Source organism: Elgaria multicarinata, chromosome 2, assembly GCF_023053635.1.
Source record: "Elgaria multicarinata webbii isolate HBS135686 ecotype San Diego chromosome 2, rElgMul1.1.pri, whole genome shotgun sequence".
In the NCBI taxonomy this organism is placed as follows: Eukaryota; Metazoa; Chordata; class Lepidosauria; order Squamata; family Anguidae; genus Elgaria; species Elgaria multicarinata.
In genome coordinates, this window is record NC_086172.1 from 65,588,237 (window position 1) to 65,612,370 (window position 24,134).

The 24,134-nt window shown below is 42.7% G+C and overlaps 1 protein-coding gene across 4 annotated transcripts in view; it reads left to right on the forward strand.

Moving 5' to 3' along the window:
- The first annotated feature begins 802 nt into the window (after nucleotides 1–802).
- The window catches only part of STEAP3 (STEAP3 metalloreductase), a 33,561-nt gene continuing 10,229 nt past the window's right edge, over nucleotides 803–24,134 (forward strand). For 3 of the 4 annotated variants that reach the window (XR_010025043.1, XM_063116630.1, XM_063116629.1), the window contains exons 1-3: nucleotides 810–875; nucleotides 19,418–19,912; nucleotides 21,526–22,053. Coding sequence is in view for 3 of the 4 variants with exons in the window: in XM_063116630.1 (XP_062972700.1) it covers nucleotides 19,427–19,912; nucleotides 21,526–22,053 (1,014 nt within the window). In the remaining variant the exon portion in view is untranslated. Of the gene's footprint in view, nucleotides 876–19,417; nucleotides 19,913–21,525; nucleotides 22,054–24,134 lie in introns of all 4 variants that reach the window. The other variant, XM_063116631.1, reaches the window with a different exon arrangement.

Here is a 24,134-nt window from a genome sequence, read left to right on the forward strand (position 1 = left end):
AGTTCTGTGTTGCTATTTGTTTCATGAATTTGACAATTCCCCTTTCGAAACTTTTGCAGGGCCAAAACAGATGTTACTTTGAATTTGCATTTAGCAGCTCCATTTTCCTCTCTTTTTCATTTTTAATCTAGAGTAGGTGCAGGGGCCCTACTCTTGATGTAGACCGTAGCATCAGAGTTAATGGGGGCTTTTAAGATCCAGATTGGTCCTTCCGCACCTACTCTAGAGTAAATATGGGGTGGGGCATAGCTGCCAGAAACAATGCCTATTTTGCTCCCAAGGCAGACACCACCATCCCCAATCCTGTGGCAGCGAGTTCCAAAAATGAATTATGTCTCACACATAATGATGCTTCTTATGATGCTTCTTTTCATTCTACCAAAGACTGAAGAGTATTCTAGGACGCAATCCTATGCCTGTTTAGAAGGGGGCGGGCGGGGAGGAGCCTACTGGGGACTGCTGAGAACTGGAGGCCTTTTTTTCTTGTCTAAAGATGGGATAGGATTGTGCCCTTATGGGCCTAAGGAATCGAGGGGGGTTACGGCCACGGTGGCGCATTCAACCCAACCACCCCCTACACCCAGGACACTTAACTCCAGAGGGGGTGGGGCAAGGCGCTGCTGCCTGCTGTCGCTGTGGCGATTACAGAGAGCTACCAAAAGCCACAATCTTCCACGTGCAGGCAGCGCCTGGCCAGGATCAGGAAAGAGGAGGCAGGTCGATAGCACACATGGAGTAAGGCGGGGAAAGCGGGGAGGCGGGCGGCAGGGGAGGGCAGGGAAGAGGAGGAGTCCGGCGCTTTTATTCCACCGTGCTCCCAAGCACCGAAAAAATATTCGACTTTCTCCTCTCCCTGCCTGTGCCCCCGAGGAGCGGTGAGTAAACAGCCCAAGGGGGCAGCCTGGCTGGGGTCTAGAGCGCCCGGCTCGGATTTGGCGGTGCTTTGCTGCTGCTGCGGAACCGCGTGGCTGAATGCCATTTCCTGGCGGCGCACGAAAAGAGGAAATGGGGTTCGGGGGGAGGACGCGGAACCGGAGCGCTGCCTGAAAAGGGGAGGGGGCTTGAACTCCCGGATCGCGAAAGCGACGGATCTGAGAGCACAGAGACACCGGGGAGGGCCCAATCCAGTGATAGACGCCCTTGCCTCTGTTCCTGCAAAAAGCAGCCTTGGGTTTCCTTGGCTCTCCCTCTCTCTCTGTTGTGAGAGACAGGCCTTAAAGTAGGGTCTCCCCTTCTTCTTCGCCTCCACCCCTCAAGGATAACATTCCCAACCCACGATTCCTCCTTGAAACACGCTCTGAGAAGAAGGAGCGTGTGCCTGATCCGGCTCCTGTGACAAATCTCGCTTCCTCTTGGGGACCCTGGCAATCTTTGCTCGCCTCTTTTTCCCGTTCCGTGCAGCCCCGCCTCGAAATAAGTGTTGATATATTTTAGCATGTTGTAGAAATGGGTTCCACAATGCGAGCCCTCCGTGCAACTGGTTTGTCTTGCATTTCGCCCCATTTCTGCTAAAGCCAAAGGTCCTTATTGCTTCCTTTCCCAAGGGATCTTATGTAGAAATGAGCCAGGTTTTTTCCCCTCCCCGACATGGAAATTCGGTACGTTATACCTCCGCAGACCTCAGTGTTCAAGATCAGCATAAGAAGCGGCCAAATGTATGAATGTACACGCCGTTTGATCCCATGAGAAAAACTGAATCTGCATTTGGTAATGATGTGATTACATCGTGGAGCTTTAAGGCTACAATGAGTGTCTTATTGAACTCATTGGGACTTGCTCCTGAGTAATAGGATCGCACTGTTAATATCACATTCGGCACAATCCCCTATGCAGGTTTACTCAGAAGACCCATTTGTTTAACGTTGCTTTCTCCCAGGTAAATGTGCACAAGATTGTCTTAATGCAGATTAGTTCTTTTTCCATATCTTTGAACCCTGTGCTGTGGTCACAGCTACCCTCTCAAACCTTGAGAAATGACGAGCAGAAATTACCAAGGTGCCTCCAGCAGAAACTTCATGCATAAATTGCTTCTCTAATAATGTAGTGGGAAGTAAATTACTCCTGTTCATACTCCTTTGCAGCATGAGTTACTGCTGGAGTAAACTACTGCTGATTGAAGGATGGATATGCTCTCACCCTTTCAAGGCAGGCACATGGGTGAAATGGGTGTGTGTGTCTGAATGATGCATTTACCTGTTTCCCAGCTGAATCCCAAATGTGTTTGCACAAAAGTTAAGTTCCACTGAATTCAATGGGACCAACTTTCTGGTGTTTAGGATTGCAACTTTTGGGTGTAACAGCACCAAGTTCTTAAATATTAATTCAAGCAGCATTCAAGGGTCTCAACTTGTGTGAATTGCCACTGTTCTCAGCCTGCCTGTTTCTGATTAATAATTTCCTGCGGAACAATTGTATTAATCTGTTGCAGCAAAAACAACAAAAAGTCTTGTGGTACTGTAAAGGTGAAGGTTTGGATCCTGAGATTTCCATGAGTGGAATTCTGCTTACAGGATGTTCCAACTGATGGAAGGGGCAAAGGCAGTTTTCTCTCAATTCCCCCTATGCCCCCCACCCCCAAATCTGATCCATAGGGTTGGAAGACCTTCTGGAACAGCAAGGGATGTGAGGGTCAGCAGCGAGAAAGGGGATTGGCAAAAATCACCCTTTTGACCCCTTCCACCTGCAGGAGTTTCATTGGATGGATCAAAGGCTGTTCCATTCATAATCCAACAACATAGTCTAACAACAACAACAAAGAATTACAGCCTAAGCTTTCTGATGAAGTGTCACAATAAATGGATTAGCCTTTAAGGTGCTACAAGACTTGGTTGTTTAGACTAATAATTGTGCCTGTCTTTATCAACAGTTCTTAAGGTTTCTTAATTTTCTGGAGATGATCTGGAATGGATATACAGTAAACACTTTATCTCTTGATTATCAAAGTTAACCTTGTGTCAAAAAATAATTTGTAGACAGTGTTCCCCATCATCCAAACTAATAACAAGATAAAGGCCATAGCTAGACCTAAGGATTATCCCAGGCAAATGGAGGGGTCATCCCTGCCTGCTCCCAGGATCTCCTGTGTGTCATTTGGATGTACAGGGATGATCCCAGGACGATCCCGGTATATAGGCCTGGTCTAGCCATGGCCATAGAGGCTGTTTGCACATAACTGGGAAATCGTGGTCTATGTTCTGCATTCTTTTTTTATATTCAACCCCCAATTAAAGATTGCTATGTGACATCTGAACCTCGATACTATAGGTTACTCATGAGTTAAACAACTGGTTGTCACACTTAAGCAGACTGCTAAAGAAAGGGTGGTGTGTTAAAAGAGAGGAATTATCTCAAAAACATTGTGGTTCTTGAGTTTTCTTTTATCAAATTGTGGTTTTGGTGTTTTCGGAAATGTTTGTATAAGAGAAAACTGTTTTTGTTGTTGTTGTTTTAAAGTGGCCACTGTCATGAGGCAGACATCATGTTCCTAAGGTGCTTCCAGATGGAGAGCTCCTAGTGCTACTGATCAAAAGGCACTGTGCAACTAGTCTGTCTTTTCTTCCATAACGGATTGTTTGCAGAAAGAAAAAAGATGAAAAAAATCAGTGTGAAAACACAGGAAGATTTCAAGTGGAAGACAATAGCATCTGGACCATAAAATTCCGTGAATGAGGCAGGTTGATCGGACAATAAAAGCTCAGGATAGGTCAGAAGGATTGTACCATTTTTTTAAGTTTTCAGTGTGCCCTGGAAGTAGTACCGTAAAAGTTTTGATACCTCAACAGTGAGCCAACTGGTGAGGCCCAAGTATCCTCATATATCAGTAGTTCAGTAGATATAACTGCCCTGATCCTGTAGCAAACTGTATTCAGGAATAGTCCTAATTATTTTAGGCCGCTGTGAAGTTATCCTGCATAGTTAAATGCAAGAGAATGTTGTGCTGGTCCCATTGATTGCCGTGTAGATTGTGCCGCAATAGTGTTGTCCCTTGTGGCTGGAGCCTGTTGGTTACATAATCTTCAAGATCAACAAGGGTCCCAGAAATTCAGTAAAGGGATTGGTCAATGCGAAGGAAGCAACTTCAGACATTCATTTTTGTGCTTGTGGGTACATAAGGACGAGCAAGATCAGAGACTGAATGCAGCAAGCTGCTAGGTTACGGAAAGTTAATGAATGCATCGCATCGACTAAGGCTTCTATTTGTATTGCAATGTCCTCACTCCCCCGCCTTTTGTCCTGGCCAGTGCACAAACGTTTATTACGGAAATATGATCCCTGCTCCTAAGGACGTTTAAATTGCTTTCGGAATACAATGTGTACATTGACATATGCCACTTCCTGGAGCAAACGGAGAGAGCCAAACGTGCTGGGAAAGGACTAGGTACAGTAAATATATATATATATATATATATATATATATATATATATCCCCAAGCTTTTCTATAATTTTTTTTTAAAAAAAAAAACTTAAACATGATGCAAAATGTACTGTTCATTAAAGCAGACAATGCTTGGAAAGTACAATTAATTGTGATTCATAAATACATATAGCCAAAAAATTGAGGGGGGGAATCAAAAGGTGATTGGATTGGAGATGCAGAGACCTTATAGGAAAATATGTAATGTAGGTGCCAGTTGTTTAGTACTTCTTCTAATAATACCCGTGAACATTTCCCAAACATATTTCATGGGAGGGAGTAAATGAAAATAATCTGGATCAAAGATTCTCAAAGTGTGTCACAATAAGCTTCACTAAGCAAGTTGGGGGGGGGGAAATAACAGAAGTAGCACCCCCCCCGCGCAAAAATAATAATAATAATTAGGAGACCACAGACTCCAACACAAGCTCAGTGGGCACTATGGGGGGTAGGGGGCTGGCAGTAGGCAGACGACAGAAAAACAGCAAGCCACAGAGTAACGAAGAATACCGTATAGAGGTACACTCAACAAAACAAAAAACATGAAAACATACATGATCAAAGTCAACCTTATGACGAACTAATATAGGAGTCACAGCAAAAATTGCACACAATAAAATAGTATCAAAACAACATCTATGTGAAAATTCATATGTGATGAAGATTAGAAATTAGATTATACATTATAAAAGCAAAACAAGCCAGTCATTCCAAATATAAGAATTTCAAATGCAATTATGTCTATCCAATACAATGCAATCCTGTTTGTGTCTATTCAGTGGAACGTCCGCATAGGATTACATATCAACTCAGAAGTAAGTCTCAAGACATGTACGGGATTGCAGTATTAATCATCTAACTAAGGGACAATCATAAAATATAATGGGGCTGTTCATACAACATGCTAACCCATACTAAGTGGTTGAGTGTGGTTTAGTGTTGAACTCTGGGTTGTTTGTTGAACTGTGGGTTAGTGTGTTGTCTGAACCCAGGACATTTTTTGCAGGGTAGCTTGTTATCCACCCTGAACAATCCAAACAAAAACTCACTTTCAACCACTGAGTATTGGTTAGTATGTTGTGCCATCCAGTCACTATCTTTCCTAACGGAAGGACTATTTCAAACCAAATTCTTCCCATGAAGATTCTTCTTCATATTCATAAGACTGAAAATTCCAACACGTGGCCCTTAAAAGAGTTCATTGGAAAAATCTTTACACATCCAAGAAATCTCTTTGTAAGATGTAGCAACCTCCTTGGTCTCCTTAATCCAAGGGTGGGCAGACTTCAAGCTTGTGGGATCTATTTTGTGTTTTACTACAACCCCAAGTTCCACCACCCAGTGCCAGGTGCAAAATAGTCATTCAGGCAGGATGACATATGCTAAGAATTAAAGAACTGGGTGCCTCTGAGCACCTGCAAAGCCCAGGAAATTGGAATTGGTACCAGCACCAAGCTCATGAGCCCTTTCACACAAAAATTCACTCCTGGTTTTCCTGAATATTTGTTTTCATTCAACTAATTTAGGGCATAATCCTATGCATGTTTAGGCAGAAAAAACAGAATAAAAGAAGGGTTTATAGGACTTCTGTCTAAACATGCATAGGATTGTGCCCTTAGTGAGGGAAGGCTTTTGGCTGTTTCTATTGTTAGACATCTGGAAGTCGGAAACCTTTTCTGATATACACAACTCACAAGTAGATTCCAATGTACCTTATGCCCATCCCTATCCTTAAATTATACCCCTAAAATAATGTTGCATGTGAATTCTACCCCCCAAAATGCTCTAGAAACTTTTAAAAAGAAAAGGAAACCCTCTCAGAACATTAAAAATATGAACAATCATTAATTCTCAAACTGGAATGGGATTGTCAGCCAACCTGAGAATACCCACTTTCTAGAAATTAAAATAAACTGTGACCCCTACTGATAAATACTGTTCTCCAATCCACCTAATCCATGCCCTTCAGTAGTTCTGCTCACTTCCTTCCTTACCTTCTCCCAAATGTGTGCATTCCAAATTATATGAAAACTTTCATTTTCAAGGTAAACTAAATTATACATAGTATGCAGAGACATGCAAACATGCTTCATTTACACAGTGATAAACAATAAGGGGGGGTGAGTAGAATGCACGTAATTCTTAGCAATGCCTTTTGCAAAACGCAACCTTAAAAAATAATCCACAGTGCAGTTTTCTGAAAACATTTTGACTTGTAGTCTCAGTTCTGCAAACATGTCGATCAGTGCTTGACTCCCTTGTCAAGTTGCATGAAAGTTGCTAATTTGTGTAAGTATTTGTTAGGTTAAAATAATTACTATTCTGCCTATCATCAAAGTGCAGAGGGATCACGTAATTGTAGCAAAAAAGCAACAGGAGGTATAAGTAATAAATGTCACCTCTTATTAATGGGAATGAATTAACTGTGTTTACTGTCAGTTGTTTGGCATAGATATTGGGCACTTTTCCAAGAGACTTATCTTTAAAGAATGCCAGACAGATAGGACTTAAGATTAATTAGGCCTGTTATTTGATTACCCATCATGAGTAGAGGGTTCTGGCATGGAAAATAATACAGTCAGCTACTCCATGCATGCTGTTTATAAGCAAAGGCATGGGCAATTTTACAAGAAAGGGAGACATGGAATATCCAAAATGGTGGGTCCATTTCTACAAAATTCTGGCTTCACTAAGCCATGTTGCCTGACTATGGCCATAGCTAGACCTAAGGTTTATCCCAGGGTCGTCCCTGCCTGCTCCCAGGATCCCCTGTGTGTCGTTTACATGAACAGGGATGACCCCGGGACAATCCCGGGATAAACCTTAGGTCTAGCTAAGGCCTAAGAGGCATCTAGGATTCCAGAAGATCAGCAATAAGTGGAAGCATTTTGATGATTTTATTATTTAAGTGTAGCCAGCCTATACACAAAGGCATCACAATCAGTCTTTTGTTTATCTTCATGACTACCTTGTGATATAGCTTAGAGTTATTCTTGTTTGGCAGATGGACAAACCGATGCCAGCTACCAGAACATTAGAGGTAGGACTTGAACCCAGGTCCCAGAAGTCCAAAACTGTATACTGAAACACATTGGCTCTCTTAGGTCTTTGGTTCTCAAACCATGGCTCTGAACCCTGTTGGAAGACATCAGCAGGCTAGTTATGAGTGGCAGAAGTCTGAAAGTGATCCCCCTCAATTTTGTTTCCTCCTTCCCTTTGACCTGCTCCTCAAATGCAGCAGAATGAAGTGGTGAAGTTCTGAAGTGGGAGAATGGGCTGTACCGTTACAGAATGTAGGTGGGATGTCCCCTATGTGAAAAACACACTAAAAATAATGTTAAAAACCAGCACTACAGTGAATGAGCAGGTTAAAATCTCTTTCCCTGGTGCACAATTTTTACTTGCAGGAAGTTATTTTTATTTATTTATTTATTTATTTATTACATTTCTATACCGCCCAATAGCCGGAGCTCTCTGGGCAGTTCACAAAAACCGGGAACAGGTTTTAAACAGGGAAGCATCCAAAACTGGTGCCTGTTTTACCTGTAATCTGAAATAGTCCAGTCCACACTACCTCATTCTGCTCCATTACCTCTCACTTTCTCAGATGGAACCCTGTAAGTCAGTGGTGGGCAGAAAGCAGATCTCCAGATGTTTCAACTCACCAACTCCCTGCACTCCTGACCATTGGCCATATTGGCAGGAACGTCTGGGATTTGAACCCAAAACATCCAGAAATCTTCTGCCCACCCATGCTGTAAAGCACAAGTGAAGGATGTAGCTGCTCATTTCCTGCTGTTTGGGTCAGTCCGACTGGTTCTGTTAGCAAATACAAGAAAGCAGGCTGGCAGAAAGGGAGAAGCATTCACCATAAAATAAGCTTTAATATCTGGCCACAATTCTTAGAGGCTTTCAGATGTCACTGGGGGAATGTCAACTGGTGTCAGAAGCTCCACACATTCACTTGCTGAAAGGTTTATTGGCATATGCTGGGGTGCTCTTGGAAGATAGAGGACGTTTAAAAGGGGGAGTGTGCAGAACAATTGAGAATCACTACCCTTTTGGGATATCGCCCTGTTTTACATGGATGATGCAATTTTGTTTATGTAAGGATTGGTACTTCCAAGAATTAATTTGCTATTCATATACAAGATTAATGGTCATGTTAGTTCTGAGGGTGGTTGCTGGTTACTTTCATAATGGTACTTAGCTGCATTTTTTAAAAGAGAACAAGGTATTATTTACTAAATTATGAGGAATGTATTTAAAAAAAAACACCCAAAAAACTAAAGAGGAAGAATTCCAGTAGAGTATTTTGAACACCAAATTAAAAGCTCCCAAGCTTGTGTATTGATGCTTTTGTCAGGGTAATCATGTTGAATTGGCTGTGAAGTTGTTTTGATTTGACATGTAGGTTTTACTGAAACATGTCACTGAGTTTTTTGACCAAGTGTTTTTATTTCATTCACAATTTAGTCACATCTTATTGTTTGGTGACAAATAAACTCACAGGGAGAGGGAGAGGAAGAAATAAAAACAATACAACAGGTTCTTCACCTGGCTGAATGTTATTTATCGATTGCATAAGATAAGCCTCCCATCAATTCAGACTGTGTACATATTGTATTTAAATGGCTTTTGACTTGGCAAAGAAAATCAATTGAGCAGCCCATATTAATATCAGTGATTAATCACACTAAAAATTTGTTATTACAATTGCCGTGTACATAACAAAGACATGAAAATAGCCAATTGCTTGCTTACCACCAGACAGACAGTCAGAAAACTTCCTGAAATGCTGTTCTTCCCCAGCTTAGTTTTTGGGCACGAATAACTAACAAAAAATATTGTTAACACAAACCGGTGTTAATATGTTAGAAGGTGAGGTAGGAAAAGGTTTTGTGGAGTTAGGAATCACTTTGGTGATGACATTGGCAAGGCTAATACAATATACAGACGTTATGAGGCTGCATTAGACTGTGTGGGAATACTGGATTCATCCAGGCCAGTGCTATTTGCTGTGACTGGCAGCCGGTCTCTGGCAACTCAGGCAGGGGCATTACTCGGTCCTGCTGCCTGGAATCCTTACCTGGGGATATCAGGGACTGATCCTGAGGCCTTCTACATGTAAGGCATGGGTGAAATCCAACAGTGTTCATCCGTCAGCAGAACAGAGACTGTTGGCAGAACAAATCCTTCCCTCCACCTGCCCCACAAATACCCTCTGCTCCAGATTTGGGGAGATCTCCAGAGCAGATTTATGGGGTGCAGGGGAGGGAAGAGATGAAGCAATCCCCATTGCAAGAGCAAACTTCCACTTGTACATCCTCAGATACCGTCGCACGGATTGCATGTATACAATTCAAAAACCTGAAATACAGCACCCAGTTTATTTATTTATTAAATTTATATATCGCCCATAGCCAAAGCTCTCTGGGCGGTTTACAAAAGTTAAAAACAGGGAACATTAAAAAGTATACAAAATTTTAAACCATCAAAAATATGAAAACATATAAAATTATGGCAGCAACAGAACAGAAAAGCAGCAACTTGGAAATCAAAGGCTTTTCCACAAAGAAATGGCTTAATTTGCCATTTGCTTTCAAAAGTGCAGAGAAGGAAATGTGATCTTGCCAGGGGGCATTTCAAATTAGGGGCATGACAGAAAAGGCCCTGCTTGTCATGCCTCACTGAAGGATGGAATCTGAATTAAGGTATTAGAAGATCTCAAATGCTGGGGATGTTCATGTATGCTAAATCAAAACTGATCCAAAAATTACTCCAAAAACAGCAAAGGTATTTTGTGAGTAAGTATAGGGCAGTGGTTTAAGAGATAATGGATATATTTGATGACCTAATAGTTAATCTCATAATGGTAACCACTGAAAGCTAAGCTTGGTTCTTCTGTTATAAGTCTCAGTGTTGTCATAACATTCATGGCCTGAGGTTGTAGTGGCTTTGCAAACCAACAAGATCCATTCTGTACAATCACTGAGGGCCAAAAGAGACATTAGCTTAAACGTGTGTCTACCAACTATGTCGTCTTCTTCTTGTTTTCATTTTTATTGTAGAGTAGGTGCAGGGTGCCAGATTGGTTCCCTAGCATGGAGGAAAAGATTTGGATCAGGGTCCCTGTGTCTGCTCTAGAGTAAAATGAAAAGAAGACATAGCTGCTATACACACATTTAAAGTAATTGGCCCTCCATGGGCACTCTGACACAGTCTAAGGACTATACTACCCTGGCTTTCTGTCATATCTGATTCAAAAGAGACCTCTAATCATGTAAAGAAGCATAACCTAGAAACGAATGGGACCGGACATGAAGAAGCAGCTTCACTAACATGGGAATCTGCAAAAGGGCTATAGCTCAGTTGTAGAGTATCACATTTTCAGCACGGCAAAATACAGTGTTTTGATTGCTTGGAAAATGTGGTGTCCTAGAAGCAGTAGCACTGTGTTGAGGGACAGCATGCAGATTGCATGCTACAAATAAAAAAACAAATGGGTTTAAAGAGCTCTGAAATGATCAGCTATTACCTGTTTGCAACTGTGGGCAAAGAACCAGAGTTTGCATGCCAAAAACAAGTTCCTATCTTGTATCCTGTTTGCTATTTGTTGTGTCTGCAGGCATGCTAGGAACCTTGCGGCTGGCCTTGGCATTGCCTTGCCTCCCAAGTAGCAGTTATCGTCTTAAAATCCAGATCCAGTTAACCCCTTAGAAAAGTGATTCAATCCCAAGGAGGGGTCAGTGTTAAGTATGTGCTTAAGTGGAATGTGGAGTCAAATTCCTGGAGTCTCTCTGCATTGCAAAAGCAACTATATTTATACACTGTTGGTTATGTAACATGGCTTAAGGCTGGATTGTATGCTCCAGCATGTAGCAGCAGAGCGCACAGTCTAATACTAGGGTGTCAGTGTTGCAGTAAAAGGACAGCTTCTGCTTCTTCTGCGTAGACCGTAAGACCCAGTTGTGCCTCCTACACTGGGTACAATGACAGCAACTGACTCTGCTGTGCCAGAACCCAGTTAAACCTGATGCACCATGTGGTTGAGCTACCCAAGGAGTGATGGGGTGGGGGTAGAAGGGGGAATGCAACTTCCAAGATCCTCAGAGAAGCATCCTATCCATTCCTGATGCTGTGGTTTTAGCACTTTTGAGTTGGAAGCAGCAGAGGCAGAGCTGAACCCACACAGCAGGTGAGCACTTTGAGCTGGAAGATTTGGCAACAGTGATGTGGCCACATGTAAGGTTGTACAAGACAGCCTTCCCCAACCTGGTGCACTTCAGACATGTTGGACTGCAACTCCAACATATCTAAGGAGTACAGATTGGAGAAGGCTGGGACAAGATTTTATTTCCCAAAGCTTCAGTTTTGGGGTAGTATCTTGCTCACTTCTGTTGATTTTTCTTTCTTTCTTTTTTTTCTGTACCTGTGTACATATCAGACTTTTTATTGAGTTCATGGTCAATCTGCCAGATTTCACAATGTCATCTGGATAGCTCATTCCCTGATTTTCCAGTACAAAAATCTAGGCATCAAATATTTTTGTTTGCATTTCATTCATGTTTCTGTGCAAGCAACGTTTGGTAGATCTAACTGGAGTTGGGCAACTTGTGGCGCTCCAGATGGTTTGGCCTATGACATCAACCTAGCTTGCACAGCCAATGGTGAGGGATGATAAAAGCCTTAGGCCACAAGATGACCACCCGTGATCTAGGTTGTGTCCTTTTTCCCATGGTGTTTCCCTGGTCTGCAGAATTTTGTAGCAAGCCATTTCAAATCTCACAAATTCTGAAAGTCATAGGTGTTTGGAGCACCATTTCCCCTCGAAGTGGAAGGTTTACCTACTGGACCATTTGGGCCACAATTCATAGAGGCTTCAAGTCTCCTTTCAGGAGGGGGGGTGCGTGCGTGCGTGCGTGCGTGCGGAAAAAGAAGGCCTGGCCCTTAAAGGGGTGAAATCTGTGTATTTATTTTATATCATTGCACTCACCCAGTGAGATTTTTGACATACACACACCATACCACAAACCTTTGAGTTTTCAAACAATTTGCCATGCAGCAATAGGGTGCTTCCATTAAAGAAATAGAAGTCCAAAGCACCCTTGAGTTCATGGAACTAGTGGAGTGGTTCTTTGAGTCCTGACCAGACTGCATAAGGCCAATTACTTCCTTCTAATGTTAACTTAGTCATATCTGTACTTCTGCCAAAGAAATGAAGCATTGCTGTCAACATTGGACTGTAGAGTGTTTTCCAGTTACATGTAAACAGAACAATACTGGTGAGGTGGTGCATTACATACCATGAAATAAAATACAATGAGTTACTGCCAGTATCCCCCTACCAGCAATGGGAGCACTGATGAGCAACTTGCAGTCTTCCATATTTTTGGGCCTACAATTCCCATCAGCCCTAGCAAGCAAAGACAATAGTGAGGAATGATGGGATTTGTAGGCCAAAACTTCTGGAGGGCTGCAAGTTGCCCACCACTGAACTAGAGGCAAATCATCCTACTACAAGGCAAAAACAATCAAGGGGTCCCAGTAGCTTACCTCTGGTTTAATTTTGGAACTAATCTCATGGGACTTGACCTTACTCTTCCTAATGTCGTTCCTGTCATTAGGGAGAGTGAGCCGGTTACCTCAGGTGGCAGATGTTGGGAAGCAGTAGCAAAGTGTTGGAGGCGAGAGCTGTATGCCACACAGCCTGCTCTGTGCCCCCTAAGCTAGCCTGCTGCCTTTTGATGTGGTGAAGGATGCTGTCCCATAGCCAGTGCTGAAGAAAGAAACAACTATTAGTCCAGTCAATTTTTGTACATGGAATGGGAGGGGCTACCATCTTGTTTTTCGCCTCAGGGAGCAAAATGTCTCTGTCCCACCTGGTGCAGGCATTTTAATGAAACTAAGCAAGCCTGGTCATGGGAGATTTATGTGGGAATCCTATGGTTTGAGTTCCTTGGAAGACAGATGGGGTATAAATATAATAAATAAATACTATTAAACCATAAGAGTATTACAAATGCACATGTGATCAATCCTTGTATAATTTCTCAGCAGACCTCCAACAGTATCTCAGGGATGATTGAGAATGAACACTGTGAAGCCTACAGCCCAAGCACAAGGGACCCTATCACTTCTTGTCATACTCGAATGCCTCACCCCTTTTTCTCTTTTATCTCGTAAACAGAAAACATTGTCAACTTATGATACAACATCCTTTATCTCTTTAGTTCAGGGAAATCGTGCTGGTTGCCTGTCCTCCTACTTTTTTACACTGTCAGATGATTTCGCTTCATTGTATGCCTTCAATATTCATGCTTGTCATTTTGTTAACGTTGTTTTCTCTTATTTCTCACAAGGTTGAGTTGCAAATTAAATCATGCTGAAATAGGTACTGACATTAAGTTAAGGAGCTGTAACTCTGTTTTTCACATTGGTAAAGACCATTTCAGATGCCTCTTACCTAATATTTATGGGCTGGTTGATTAAAATATTGGTAGGGTGCCTCATAAGATAAAAACTTCCCAAGGAAGTTTCCAACATATAATTTACAATATATAAACAATACATTTGAAAACGATAAACACCATAGCAATAAGAATAATAACTAATAAGATCCAGTAATCACACTAAAACAGGTAACACATAGTCCACTAAAAGTAATACTGACACACACTAAAATGACAGCTAAAATCTGATTATTTATATCAGAGAATGCAATGACAAAAAAATGAATCTTTAGAGCCTATTTAAAGACCTGCAAAACTTTAAAAGAGCACCAAAGAAACTTACAGCCAGAGAAGGAATTGGCACAGTCCATAGGATGTGTCATCTTGGAAAACACCTATTTTAGAACCAAACTATGTCAAATGCTGAATCACAGGTCGTTTCCCACTGAAGTTTTTGTACATTATTTTTTCACAAAATGCAGTTGGAATCTGCCACAGAAGACCTGTTGGGTGAGGGATTTCTTAACCCATTCTGAGCTTTTTCCTGCTAAAAAATCTCTGTTCCAGTTGCTTTTGCCCCCTATGATGGAAAAAATACAAGTGCTCCTTAAGAAGCACTTTCCACATCCCACCCTACAAACACACACAGAGACACACAGGTTGCAGCTGCTATGGGTGGATTTTATTGAACCACACTCAGCATCAAAAACTACTCTTGACTAAGCCTCAGTTTGGCCCATGCTCATTAAATCCACCAGATGAGTTAAATAATTTCAGTGTTCATAATAGCTCTTGTACTCTTCAGTTGTAAAGATTCACCATGCTGTAATAAGAAAGAAAGAAACCCCTAAACTAAATAAAGACTTGCCCTCATAAAAAAAAGGATAGCCTTAACATCAAACTCTAGGCTGTCAAATTCTCATATATTCTTCTTTATTTAAAAAAAAAACAGACTCCTACAACTCATTTCATTATTTTATTGGAAGAGTGGCTACATTCAGAAAATCCTACGGACTCTGTTTTATTATGGCAAAGAAGGAAACCGTTGAAACACAGTATATCATGTCTGTATAGATCTTCCAGCAATCATCTTGAGCAAACAGATGTCTGAGATATAGTCTCTTCACAATCCTGTATGATTTATATCTCACTTATGGTTAGGGGGCATGATAGGTCTCCATGCACAGTGTAACCTGTGTAGAAATTGTACTGGGTTTCATTCAAGGCATAGTACCCTTCTCTAGCTTTGGAAGGCCATGCTAGCCTAGCAGAACAGACAGCAGCAACCCCCTTTCCTTACCCTAGTACCACCTGTACAAAATAAAAAGCAGCCACATTCACAAATGTTAGGCACTCTCATCAGATAAGGAAGTAGCTGCCTCTCACTCAGGCTGCCATCTTACCTGCACTTCCCTGGCAGCAAGCCCTACTGAGCATGGAGGAACTTATGCATAGGAGTGTGCCCCCAGCTTTCTGACTTTCAAAAGGGATTGACAGAAAGGGTTTCTTGGCTGTTAATTTGAGTCGCCTTGAGTACCGCCGATTGTGACTGCTAGTGAAAGGCAGAATGGCAGACAATTTGCCCTAACAGATTTGATTTATTTCCCATCTCTGTACCCACGCACAAGCGTCTGTGTTTGCTTAGCACCTTTCCGGCTGTTTTTTGCAAATTGTATGCAGATGAGCCAGGCTATTACTTTTCAGGATAGAGAGGCTCCTGGGGTGTCTTGTAGAGCTGGAGACATACACAAAAAAGAGTCTTTGATTAAAAGGTCTCTTTCTTACCCAAACCTGTTCAGAACTCAGCAGGGACTGAGGAACCTGCTCTGTTCCTCTGATGGAAACCTCCCCAGATATGAGGAAGGAATTAAATAGCTTTGTTTCCCTCATAATGAAATAGCTGCAGGGGTGGGTTTTGTTTTTTTGTGTGTGTGTGTGTTGGTTTTGTTTGGTTTTTTGTTTGGGAGGGGTTGGCTGATGGGAATTTTATTGTTCAACAAGAACAATAAAAACTGTTCCAGAAGTTTATTTTAGAAGTTGAGGTTCTCCCCAATTTTTCTAATATCCTCTCATGTTTAATTAATATGGCTCCCAGCTTTTATGCCAGATGTGTTGGTATAAACTCATTTTGGCTACGTAAGAGGTGGCAAATCTAAGCAAGTGCTTAGGTTTTAGTTAAGTGTTAGTTACTCAACTAAAGTAACTAACACCTAACTAAAGTGTTAAGTGTTACTTATAACTTTTTATGCTGCCTTTTAATCATATTGCCAGGGCAGCTTACAGAAAGAATACAACAATTAATATAAATTCAAAACAAAACATTGTAATTATGGCAAGCAGTTTACCTAAAATTATTGGAAGCTTATCCGCATGACTGCAGCCCTTTAAACACACACACACAAACATACACAGAGTGCAAAACTATTCTCCCTCTCAAGTGTACCCTGCCATGGGCCCTATTCAGATGACACCTTAAACCACGGCTTTAACTATGGTGAATTCAATAATTTCTCTCTATGGAGCAGAGTTGACAAGACCTGCTTGCAAATTGGTCTAGTCAATTTCACAACTACTTTGACTTCAATGGGAGTAGAACTGGCTGCAATTAGAAACTGGGACAGAAATTCAACACACTTTTCATTCTACAGTTTGACTCCCTCTTCCTCGTTATTCAAGCTACCAAGATTGGATCAGACCTAGCTGTACGGTTGTCCCAAGGGGAAAGATGTTTCTATTGATCTTGAGAACACGTGCCAGTTTTGGAAAGAAAAACAAGAGCAGGATGTATGCAAGAGACAAGTCCCAGATAAACACCGCATTTGATTCAGCAAAAATCAAGGCTTAGACCACCGGTGATGCATGACTCAGCTGTTATTAACCACCTTACTAGGCCAGATCGCTTCTTAAAGAATCTTCTTATAGATGGCTTAATCACCTTGAACTCATGATAACACCGGGATTAAAGTTAAACCCACCTTTAGTTACATTCTCCCAGTTTTGCTTACATTTTCAAAAGGTTTAATGGTCTAATTTTACACACATATCATCCAAGACAAAACAACTGGGGAAGGGTACACTGTTTTCTCAGAAGTTTGCAAACATGTCCTTGTTAGTTTTGAATGGCAATTACAAAACAGAAATGCCAGACTATAAAAAGAGACCAGAGCAGCTCACTACTCCTTGGGGACAAGTGACTGCTTTCGAAGCGTTGGAAGCCCATTGTGAGAGAGAGGTCTCCAGATAAACCTTACCTCATTATCCTGAATATTAATATAGCCTTGTTTCACTCAGAAAAAAAGCCTTTTTCTCTTTGTTTTAAGAATTTTTGCATCTACTTTGCAATGAAACCTCTGACATACAGCTCAGACTAGTACAGTAACACATTAGCTAAATGCCTTTTCATAGCCTGACTCAAGCCTTGTCTTCTTCTCTCTCATTTGTCCCAAGGTGATAGCTCTTAATGTCCCATGTCTGCGCTCTCCTAACACCCATGTATTCAAAGGAGTCATTGAAAGTTGACAATCAACTCCCTGATTCAACAACTGTTATTTCCTGTGAAGAGAGGGAATCATTTTCTCACCTTGACTGCTGCCTCCAGGCTCATTTATATAGTGGTAGCAAAATGTGGTGATCCTTCTAATCCAGTGGTCCTCAACTGGTGGGTCATGACCCGAAAGCAGGTCGCGAGATCAGGCTAGATGGGGTGCAGCAAAGCTGTTGCCACCATCTTGGCCATGTAGAAAAGTATGAAAGTGGGTTGCAGGTTGGGAGTCTGAGGTGGGTCTCGGGTCCGAACCAGTTGAAGACCACTGTTCTAATGCATGGGTAGGCAATCCGGTCCTCTCCAGATGTTTAGGATGACAACCCCCACACAGGGCTAGGCAAAGCTGGTAATAGGCCAGGGCCAGATGGGAAATGTAGGCCCCATTTCAAACTGCTCATTAAGTATTTTTAATCAGTTCTAAATACATATGAACTAGAACGATTTATTTAAAAAAAGGTAATGGCAAGCACTTTTATTCAAGATGTATATAAGACATCATTTCTTCACATTCAGAAATGCTTTATGTGCTTTTCTTTGGGCAAATTCATCAACAGAAAAATCAAGCAACTTTGCCTTGTCAATGTTAATGTTCAAAACTGCTAATCCATTCAAATGTTTTTGCACCACTGAGTAGGCCCCCTCAAAAACGTAGGCCCATGCCAATTGCCCCCACTGCCCCCCTCTGCCCAGCCCTGCTCCCACAAGCTTCAGTCAACATGGCTAGTGGTCAGGGATAATGGGAGTTGGAGTCTAAAACATGTATAGGGCACTGGCTTGCTAACCCTTGTTAACCCATATTCCTAATATGAGAACATCCCGAAATACTTATTGCAAAGTACATGGATTAAGATAGGATTGTGGTAGGCCTCCCATAAATATACCTCAGAAACGTGTGTGGGGTTGAGGGGGAAGGGATCATTCCCTTGCTTTGGTTTAACCACCCTGATGATATGAACAAAAAAATGATTATAATTAATTCAGGGCAAACTAATCTACTCGGAGCAGTCATGAGATAGCCCTAATCAGGCATTATTTCAAGTACGTCAGCACGCAAGCTGAGACAGGGCCACACCAAGTAGTCTTGCCTCCACGGTTGCATGCGCCAAGTAGCTCCTTGTATGCAGTTGCCTGGGGCAGCGCTACTCAGCGCACATGATTTCAGGGGAGTGGCTACAGGGTAGCCCCACAGCTTCATGCATATTGAGGTAAATAGCTTAAATAATGCCTGAATAGGGTTAGAATGTGTAGCAATTTTACCCCAAGCGATCTGTGAACTGAAACATAAGGAATGTGTTCTACATTACTTCCAATAAAGACAGATCTTTTTAATAAATTTCCTATTAAGCTCTCTCTGAGTCCAGCTTTTAAATTAGCATGTAGCCTTTGATGGGGGGAAAGAAGACCGTAAAGATCACAGGATCATAACATTATTAATGGTTTTGGAAGTGAGCTTCATTAGTGTTTGCAGGTAGATGGCATTTTTGTTTAATGAGCTAATAGCATCACTTGTACCATTTTAAAACTGAGTGGCAAATGTCTGTGTTAAAAATAGAACCTGATAGCACGTGCCAAGGCCAGAATCTGGATTGTGGAGGTGTTGTGTGCGCGTGAGCTACTTTGTCCAGCTGGTCTTGGTGGGCCATTTTAAATCCATTTTGTAAAACACATCAAATTGTATTCTGTTCCTCTGTATGCATTCTTCTCTTTGGAAAGATCACCAGCTATCCTGCATTATATTATAAGAAGATAGTAGAAGCCTATAAAGAAAATTCCACGACCTGCATTTCAGTTGTGGTTTTTAACTTTAAGAGTTTTTAGCGTTGTGTATTGTACTTTAATTGTTGAATTTGTTGTTTTGTGAGGCATCTAAAGAACCTGTGTAATGGGGCGGTTATACAAATTCAGCAAGCAAATTAAATTAAATTAACCTTCATACAGAGTAGCAGAACCACAGGATGCCATTTTCAATTGAGCATTTTATGCAACCTTGTCTTTGTTTGCTTTAGCTTAACGGAATGCCAGGAGGCGACATGGCAAAACCACTCCTGGGATGCCCAAATGCGGACAGTGACCCAAACCTTGCCTCAGCTCCCAGCAGCAGGACAATTGGCATTCTGGGAAGTGGTGACTTTGCACGCTCCCTCTCTATGCGCCTGGTGTCCTCAGGTTTCAAAGTGGTGGTTGGAAGCCGGAACCCAAAGCGCAACGCTAGCCTCTTCCCTTCAGCAGCTGAAGTCATATTCCAGGCAGATGCTATAAAGAAGTCAGATATTCTCTTTGTGGCGCTTTTCAGAGAACACTACACCACGCTCTGTGACCTCAGTGATGAGCTATCTGGCAAAATACTGGTGGATGTGAGCAACAATGCCGAAATAAACCATCACAGAGAATCAAACGCTGAGTACTTGGCATCACTTTTCCCAGCATGCACTGTTGTCAAAGGATTTAATGTTATCTCAGCATGGACGTTGCAGTCAGGCCCGAGGGATGGGAATAAGCAGGTATTGTTCTATTTTACTTTTATCAATGGTATGTAGAAAACCAGACTCTGAGAGAAAGGAAAGGTGGCAGGGGAGAGAAAAGTTGGCTAAAATGCAATTATAGTAAATGTACCTGTGATCAGGACTCTATGTAATTTGCATGTCTATAAATAAATAATTTGCATATGTGCCGCACAAACAGCATATAACCTGCTGCCTGACACACAATTTGGCACCTTGAGGCTCTCAACCTGCGTCAATACAAAACACTAAATTATGGACCTCATAGTTGTGAGAGCCATGGTGTCTATGCGAACTGAGGGCACAATCGTATCCATGTTGAGCCAGGAAAAAAAGCCCTAGAAATCCCAGCATGCCCCAGCCAATGTAGCTGGGAATTGTTGGACATTTTTTCTGGCTAAACATGCAGAGGATTGCATCTTTAATTGATTAAATTGGTTTAAACTCGTACAATCAAGTATCTAAGATTTCTTGAGAGAGCAGTCCTTTGGCTCCTAGACAGCTTCTTGGGGGAGGGGGGAGGGGCATAGGGTAGCTTGGATTACTGGATCCAAGGTCAGAGACTGAACTCCAATCTTGGAACCAGGAGTCTGGGCTCCTTGCAGCTAGAGCAGAGAACCATACCGGCTGCTTTTCCAAGGTTGCAAAGGCGACTTTGGAGGGGAGGGAAAGGGGGCATTCCTGGTGGGGAGGGAACTGGGGAGGCTGCCGTAGGAAGAACCCTCTGGCTTCCCCAGCCTCCTTTTCTTCCTCTCCCTGACACAAAAAGCCCACCTAGCTGAAATGCAAAGGAGGAGGAGTGCGGAGGTCACCTCCCACTCTGCCTTGGATGGCCGTCAGCCTCTGTGTTCAGAGGCTTATGGCCATCCCCGTAGGACTGTGCCCTTAAATTAATTTGTTAGATTTGTATTCTGCTGAACTGGCAAATGCCTTTGGCGTGATTTATAGTCATAAAAACAAAACCAAATAACACCGTCTCACCCCAAGTACAATAAAAGGAATACAATATTAACATGAAAAGATTTAAAATACTAAAAACATTGAGCCAGCACTAAAGCAAATAAGTAGAGCAGCGGATTACAAACGAAATGTCTGTTAGAAGACAAAGGTCCAAACCTGTCAACTAATTAGATACTGAACGTGGTCCTCACAAGAAGCCTTCTGCTGTGTTCATGATGGTTCTCTGGCTCATGTCCTAAAATGTAACCCCTAATTTAGGAAACTCGCTCCATTATCATGGGAAGAGGAAGCACATATGAACAGAGAGAGGCAATGATGTACATGTCAAGGGCCACCTGACAACAACTTTGTCATCTTTTTGACATCAGGTTAAGTCTTTCCTCTACTCCCAGGCATTTGATGGCACATGATGGGCTTTTTAAATGTTAGTTTTTTATTGGGTCCTGGTATTGTTAATTATTTTGTATTGTGCTGTGGACCACCTAGAGAGTTTTGGCTATTGGGCAAGATAGAAATGTAATGGATGGATGGATGCTGAAGAATATGCTATGAATTATCAATGCTGGCATCGCTCAGACTTCTCCACCTGTACCACTTCTCTACATTCCTGTTTTCAGTTAGCCAACTACTCACATATCCCCCATTTGCTGCAGGTCCTCATTTGCTGCGACAACCAAGAAGCCAAAAGGGCTGTTGCCGAAATTGCTCACGCCCTGGGCTTCACCCCTGCGGACATGGGCTCCTTGTTCTCAGCCCGCGAGATAGAGAATATTCCCTTGCGCCTCCTCCCTGCCTGGAAGATCCCCGTCTTCTTGGCCCTGGGCCTCTTCCTCTGCTTCTACACCTACAACTTTATCCGGCAGGTTTTGCACCCTTACATTTGGGACAAAAAGAACAAGTTCTACAAGATTCCCGTGGAGGTGGTCAACACCACGCTGCCTTGCGTCGCCTACGTCATGCTGTCCCTGGTCTACCTGCCCGGAACACTGGCGGCCATCTTCCAACTGTACCACTGCACAAAGTACAGGCGTTTCCCTGACTGGCTGGACCAGTGGCTGCAGCACAGGAAGCAGATTGGCCTGCTGAGTTTCTTCTGCGCAGCCTTGCATGCCTTGTACAGTTTCTGCCTCCCCATGCGGCAGTCCCATCGTTACCTGTTGCTCAACGAGGCTGTCAAGCAGGTACGGTAGTTCTAGTCCTGTGGAATGCAGGCAGGCCTATTCATCTGTTAATATGATAGGATCGCTGCTGTTTTAAACCTCGCTCTATCCAAAGTTCCTAGTTAGTGATGCAGTTTCACTCTATGGATTTCCATGGGTATGAGAAATGGACTGAATAGATGGATGGGATGGATGCTTGTGTGTGTGTGTGCACACGCGCGCAAGGGGTGGGGGGGTGACCCCAGCCACAGCTAACATGCATCCCTGAAGCCTTGGGGCCAAAACCAGTTTCCCAACCCTGCTATAAATTTAAAACATAATATTTCAACTTGAGTATTTCTGTGCTACCCCCTTGGCAGAATAGGTTTGTGTAGGTATTAGATTAGCGCATATGTAACATAGATAGATAGCTTTTACAACTTTATAGACCTGCCCAGCCATGAGTGTCCTGATCCTAAACTCATTACATGGAAGTTCCACAGAAGCCAATAATACTTATTTCTTTGTAAGCAATCTTCGGATCACAGCCTAAGACATATTAGTGAATGTGAGCTGCAATGATGCGTTAGCACTTCTGTCTGTTACGCCTGCCCGACTGCCTCACTGTATTTGGTGCAAGGGATATAATCCCACCACGGCCTCTTAATTCCAGCCGTGTTTCTCTTCTGTGATTCTTGTAAATAAATCCCAGGCAAGTCTTCTCTGTCCATTTCTCTTTCCGTGCATTTTTCTCTCTCTCGAGCAACAGCCTTGCTTCGTGAATCGCATCGATTTAATGGAATAAATGGATGGGCCTAAGTGTCAGTCTCTGTAATATAGTACAAATCCCATTTCTTCTTTTCCATTAGCCTGAACACTTCTCTCCTAAATGCACTTAAACCAAATCCCATTAAGCCCCTGAGCAGTCAAGTATTCAAAGAGCTACGCTTGTGGTCTTGGCTTGAAACTGGAGCTGACTTTCCATGTTAATTGCAGCCCTCCGTGGCAAAACATGCTGTGATCTTGCAGGCACCCACTTATTGGCAAGGCTCCCAAAGGTCAGTGAGAACTGGGGGTGTTCTGTTCCCTCCCGTGGCCACACTTTAAGCCATACTTAGAAATGACATTTTCAGTGGCTCCCATACATCTGACCAGGAAGATCGAATACCATCTTTGTTCCAAATCCAACTATCAACCACACACAGTTATGACAGGGGTGCAGAATTTCCTTCAGCCCGAAGGCCGCATTCCATTTCAGTGAAGGTTTTTTTTGGGGGGGGGGGGGGCGCATTCCAGCAGTGGGCTGGACAGGGCCAAAAATACCAGCATATTCTAACTGAACGCTCTTACTGACCCTGTTCAGACAACACACTAAACCATCATGGTTAAGTGTTTTGAGCTAAACATTACGGCGTAGTGTGTCGTGTGAACCATTCCTAACCATGGTGGCTACATAACCATGGATTAAACACACTCACTAACCACTTACTACAAAAAGGTTAGCGGCCTAACCATGGCTTAGCGTGTTGTCTGAACAGGTCCACTGCCAGTAACTAAGTCTTAAGAGAGGAATTTCAACCTTTTAGAATGAAGAAAATTCAACACAAAAGCCAGGACACCACCCAACAATTGGTGTTTTGGAGTAATGGAGTGGGGCCAGGGAAGGGATTCATGGCCCTCCAGGGAACCCCAGAGGGCCAGATTGAGACTCCAGAAGGGCCAGATTCAGCTACCAAGCCTGACATTCTGCCCCCCACCCCCACCCCAAACCATGGACCCAATCACTCATTTTCCTTTTATGCTGCATCTTACTTGTAACATTTGCCCCAGACTGGGCATGAATGAGCAAGTTGCTGGTGGCCACAGCCCTGCAGCAGACAAATTTGTCAGTGGATCCTTCTTAAACCAAATGTGCCCAGCAGGGAAAGGGATGAATCAAAGGATGACTGGTGGGTGCGCAGAGCATGCAGCCCCGCCCCAAGCAATATGAACCATTCTGAAGGTGGGCAGAAGTATGGTTGAGCTCCTTGAACAGCTCTCTCCTTGGGTAATGGTGCATTTACCTAACTATCTCAAGAAATACAAATACAAGTTGGATTGAAACACACTTGTCGCCTAGAAGA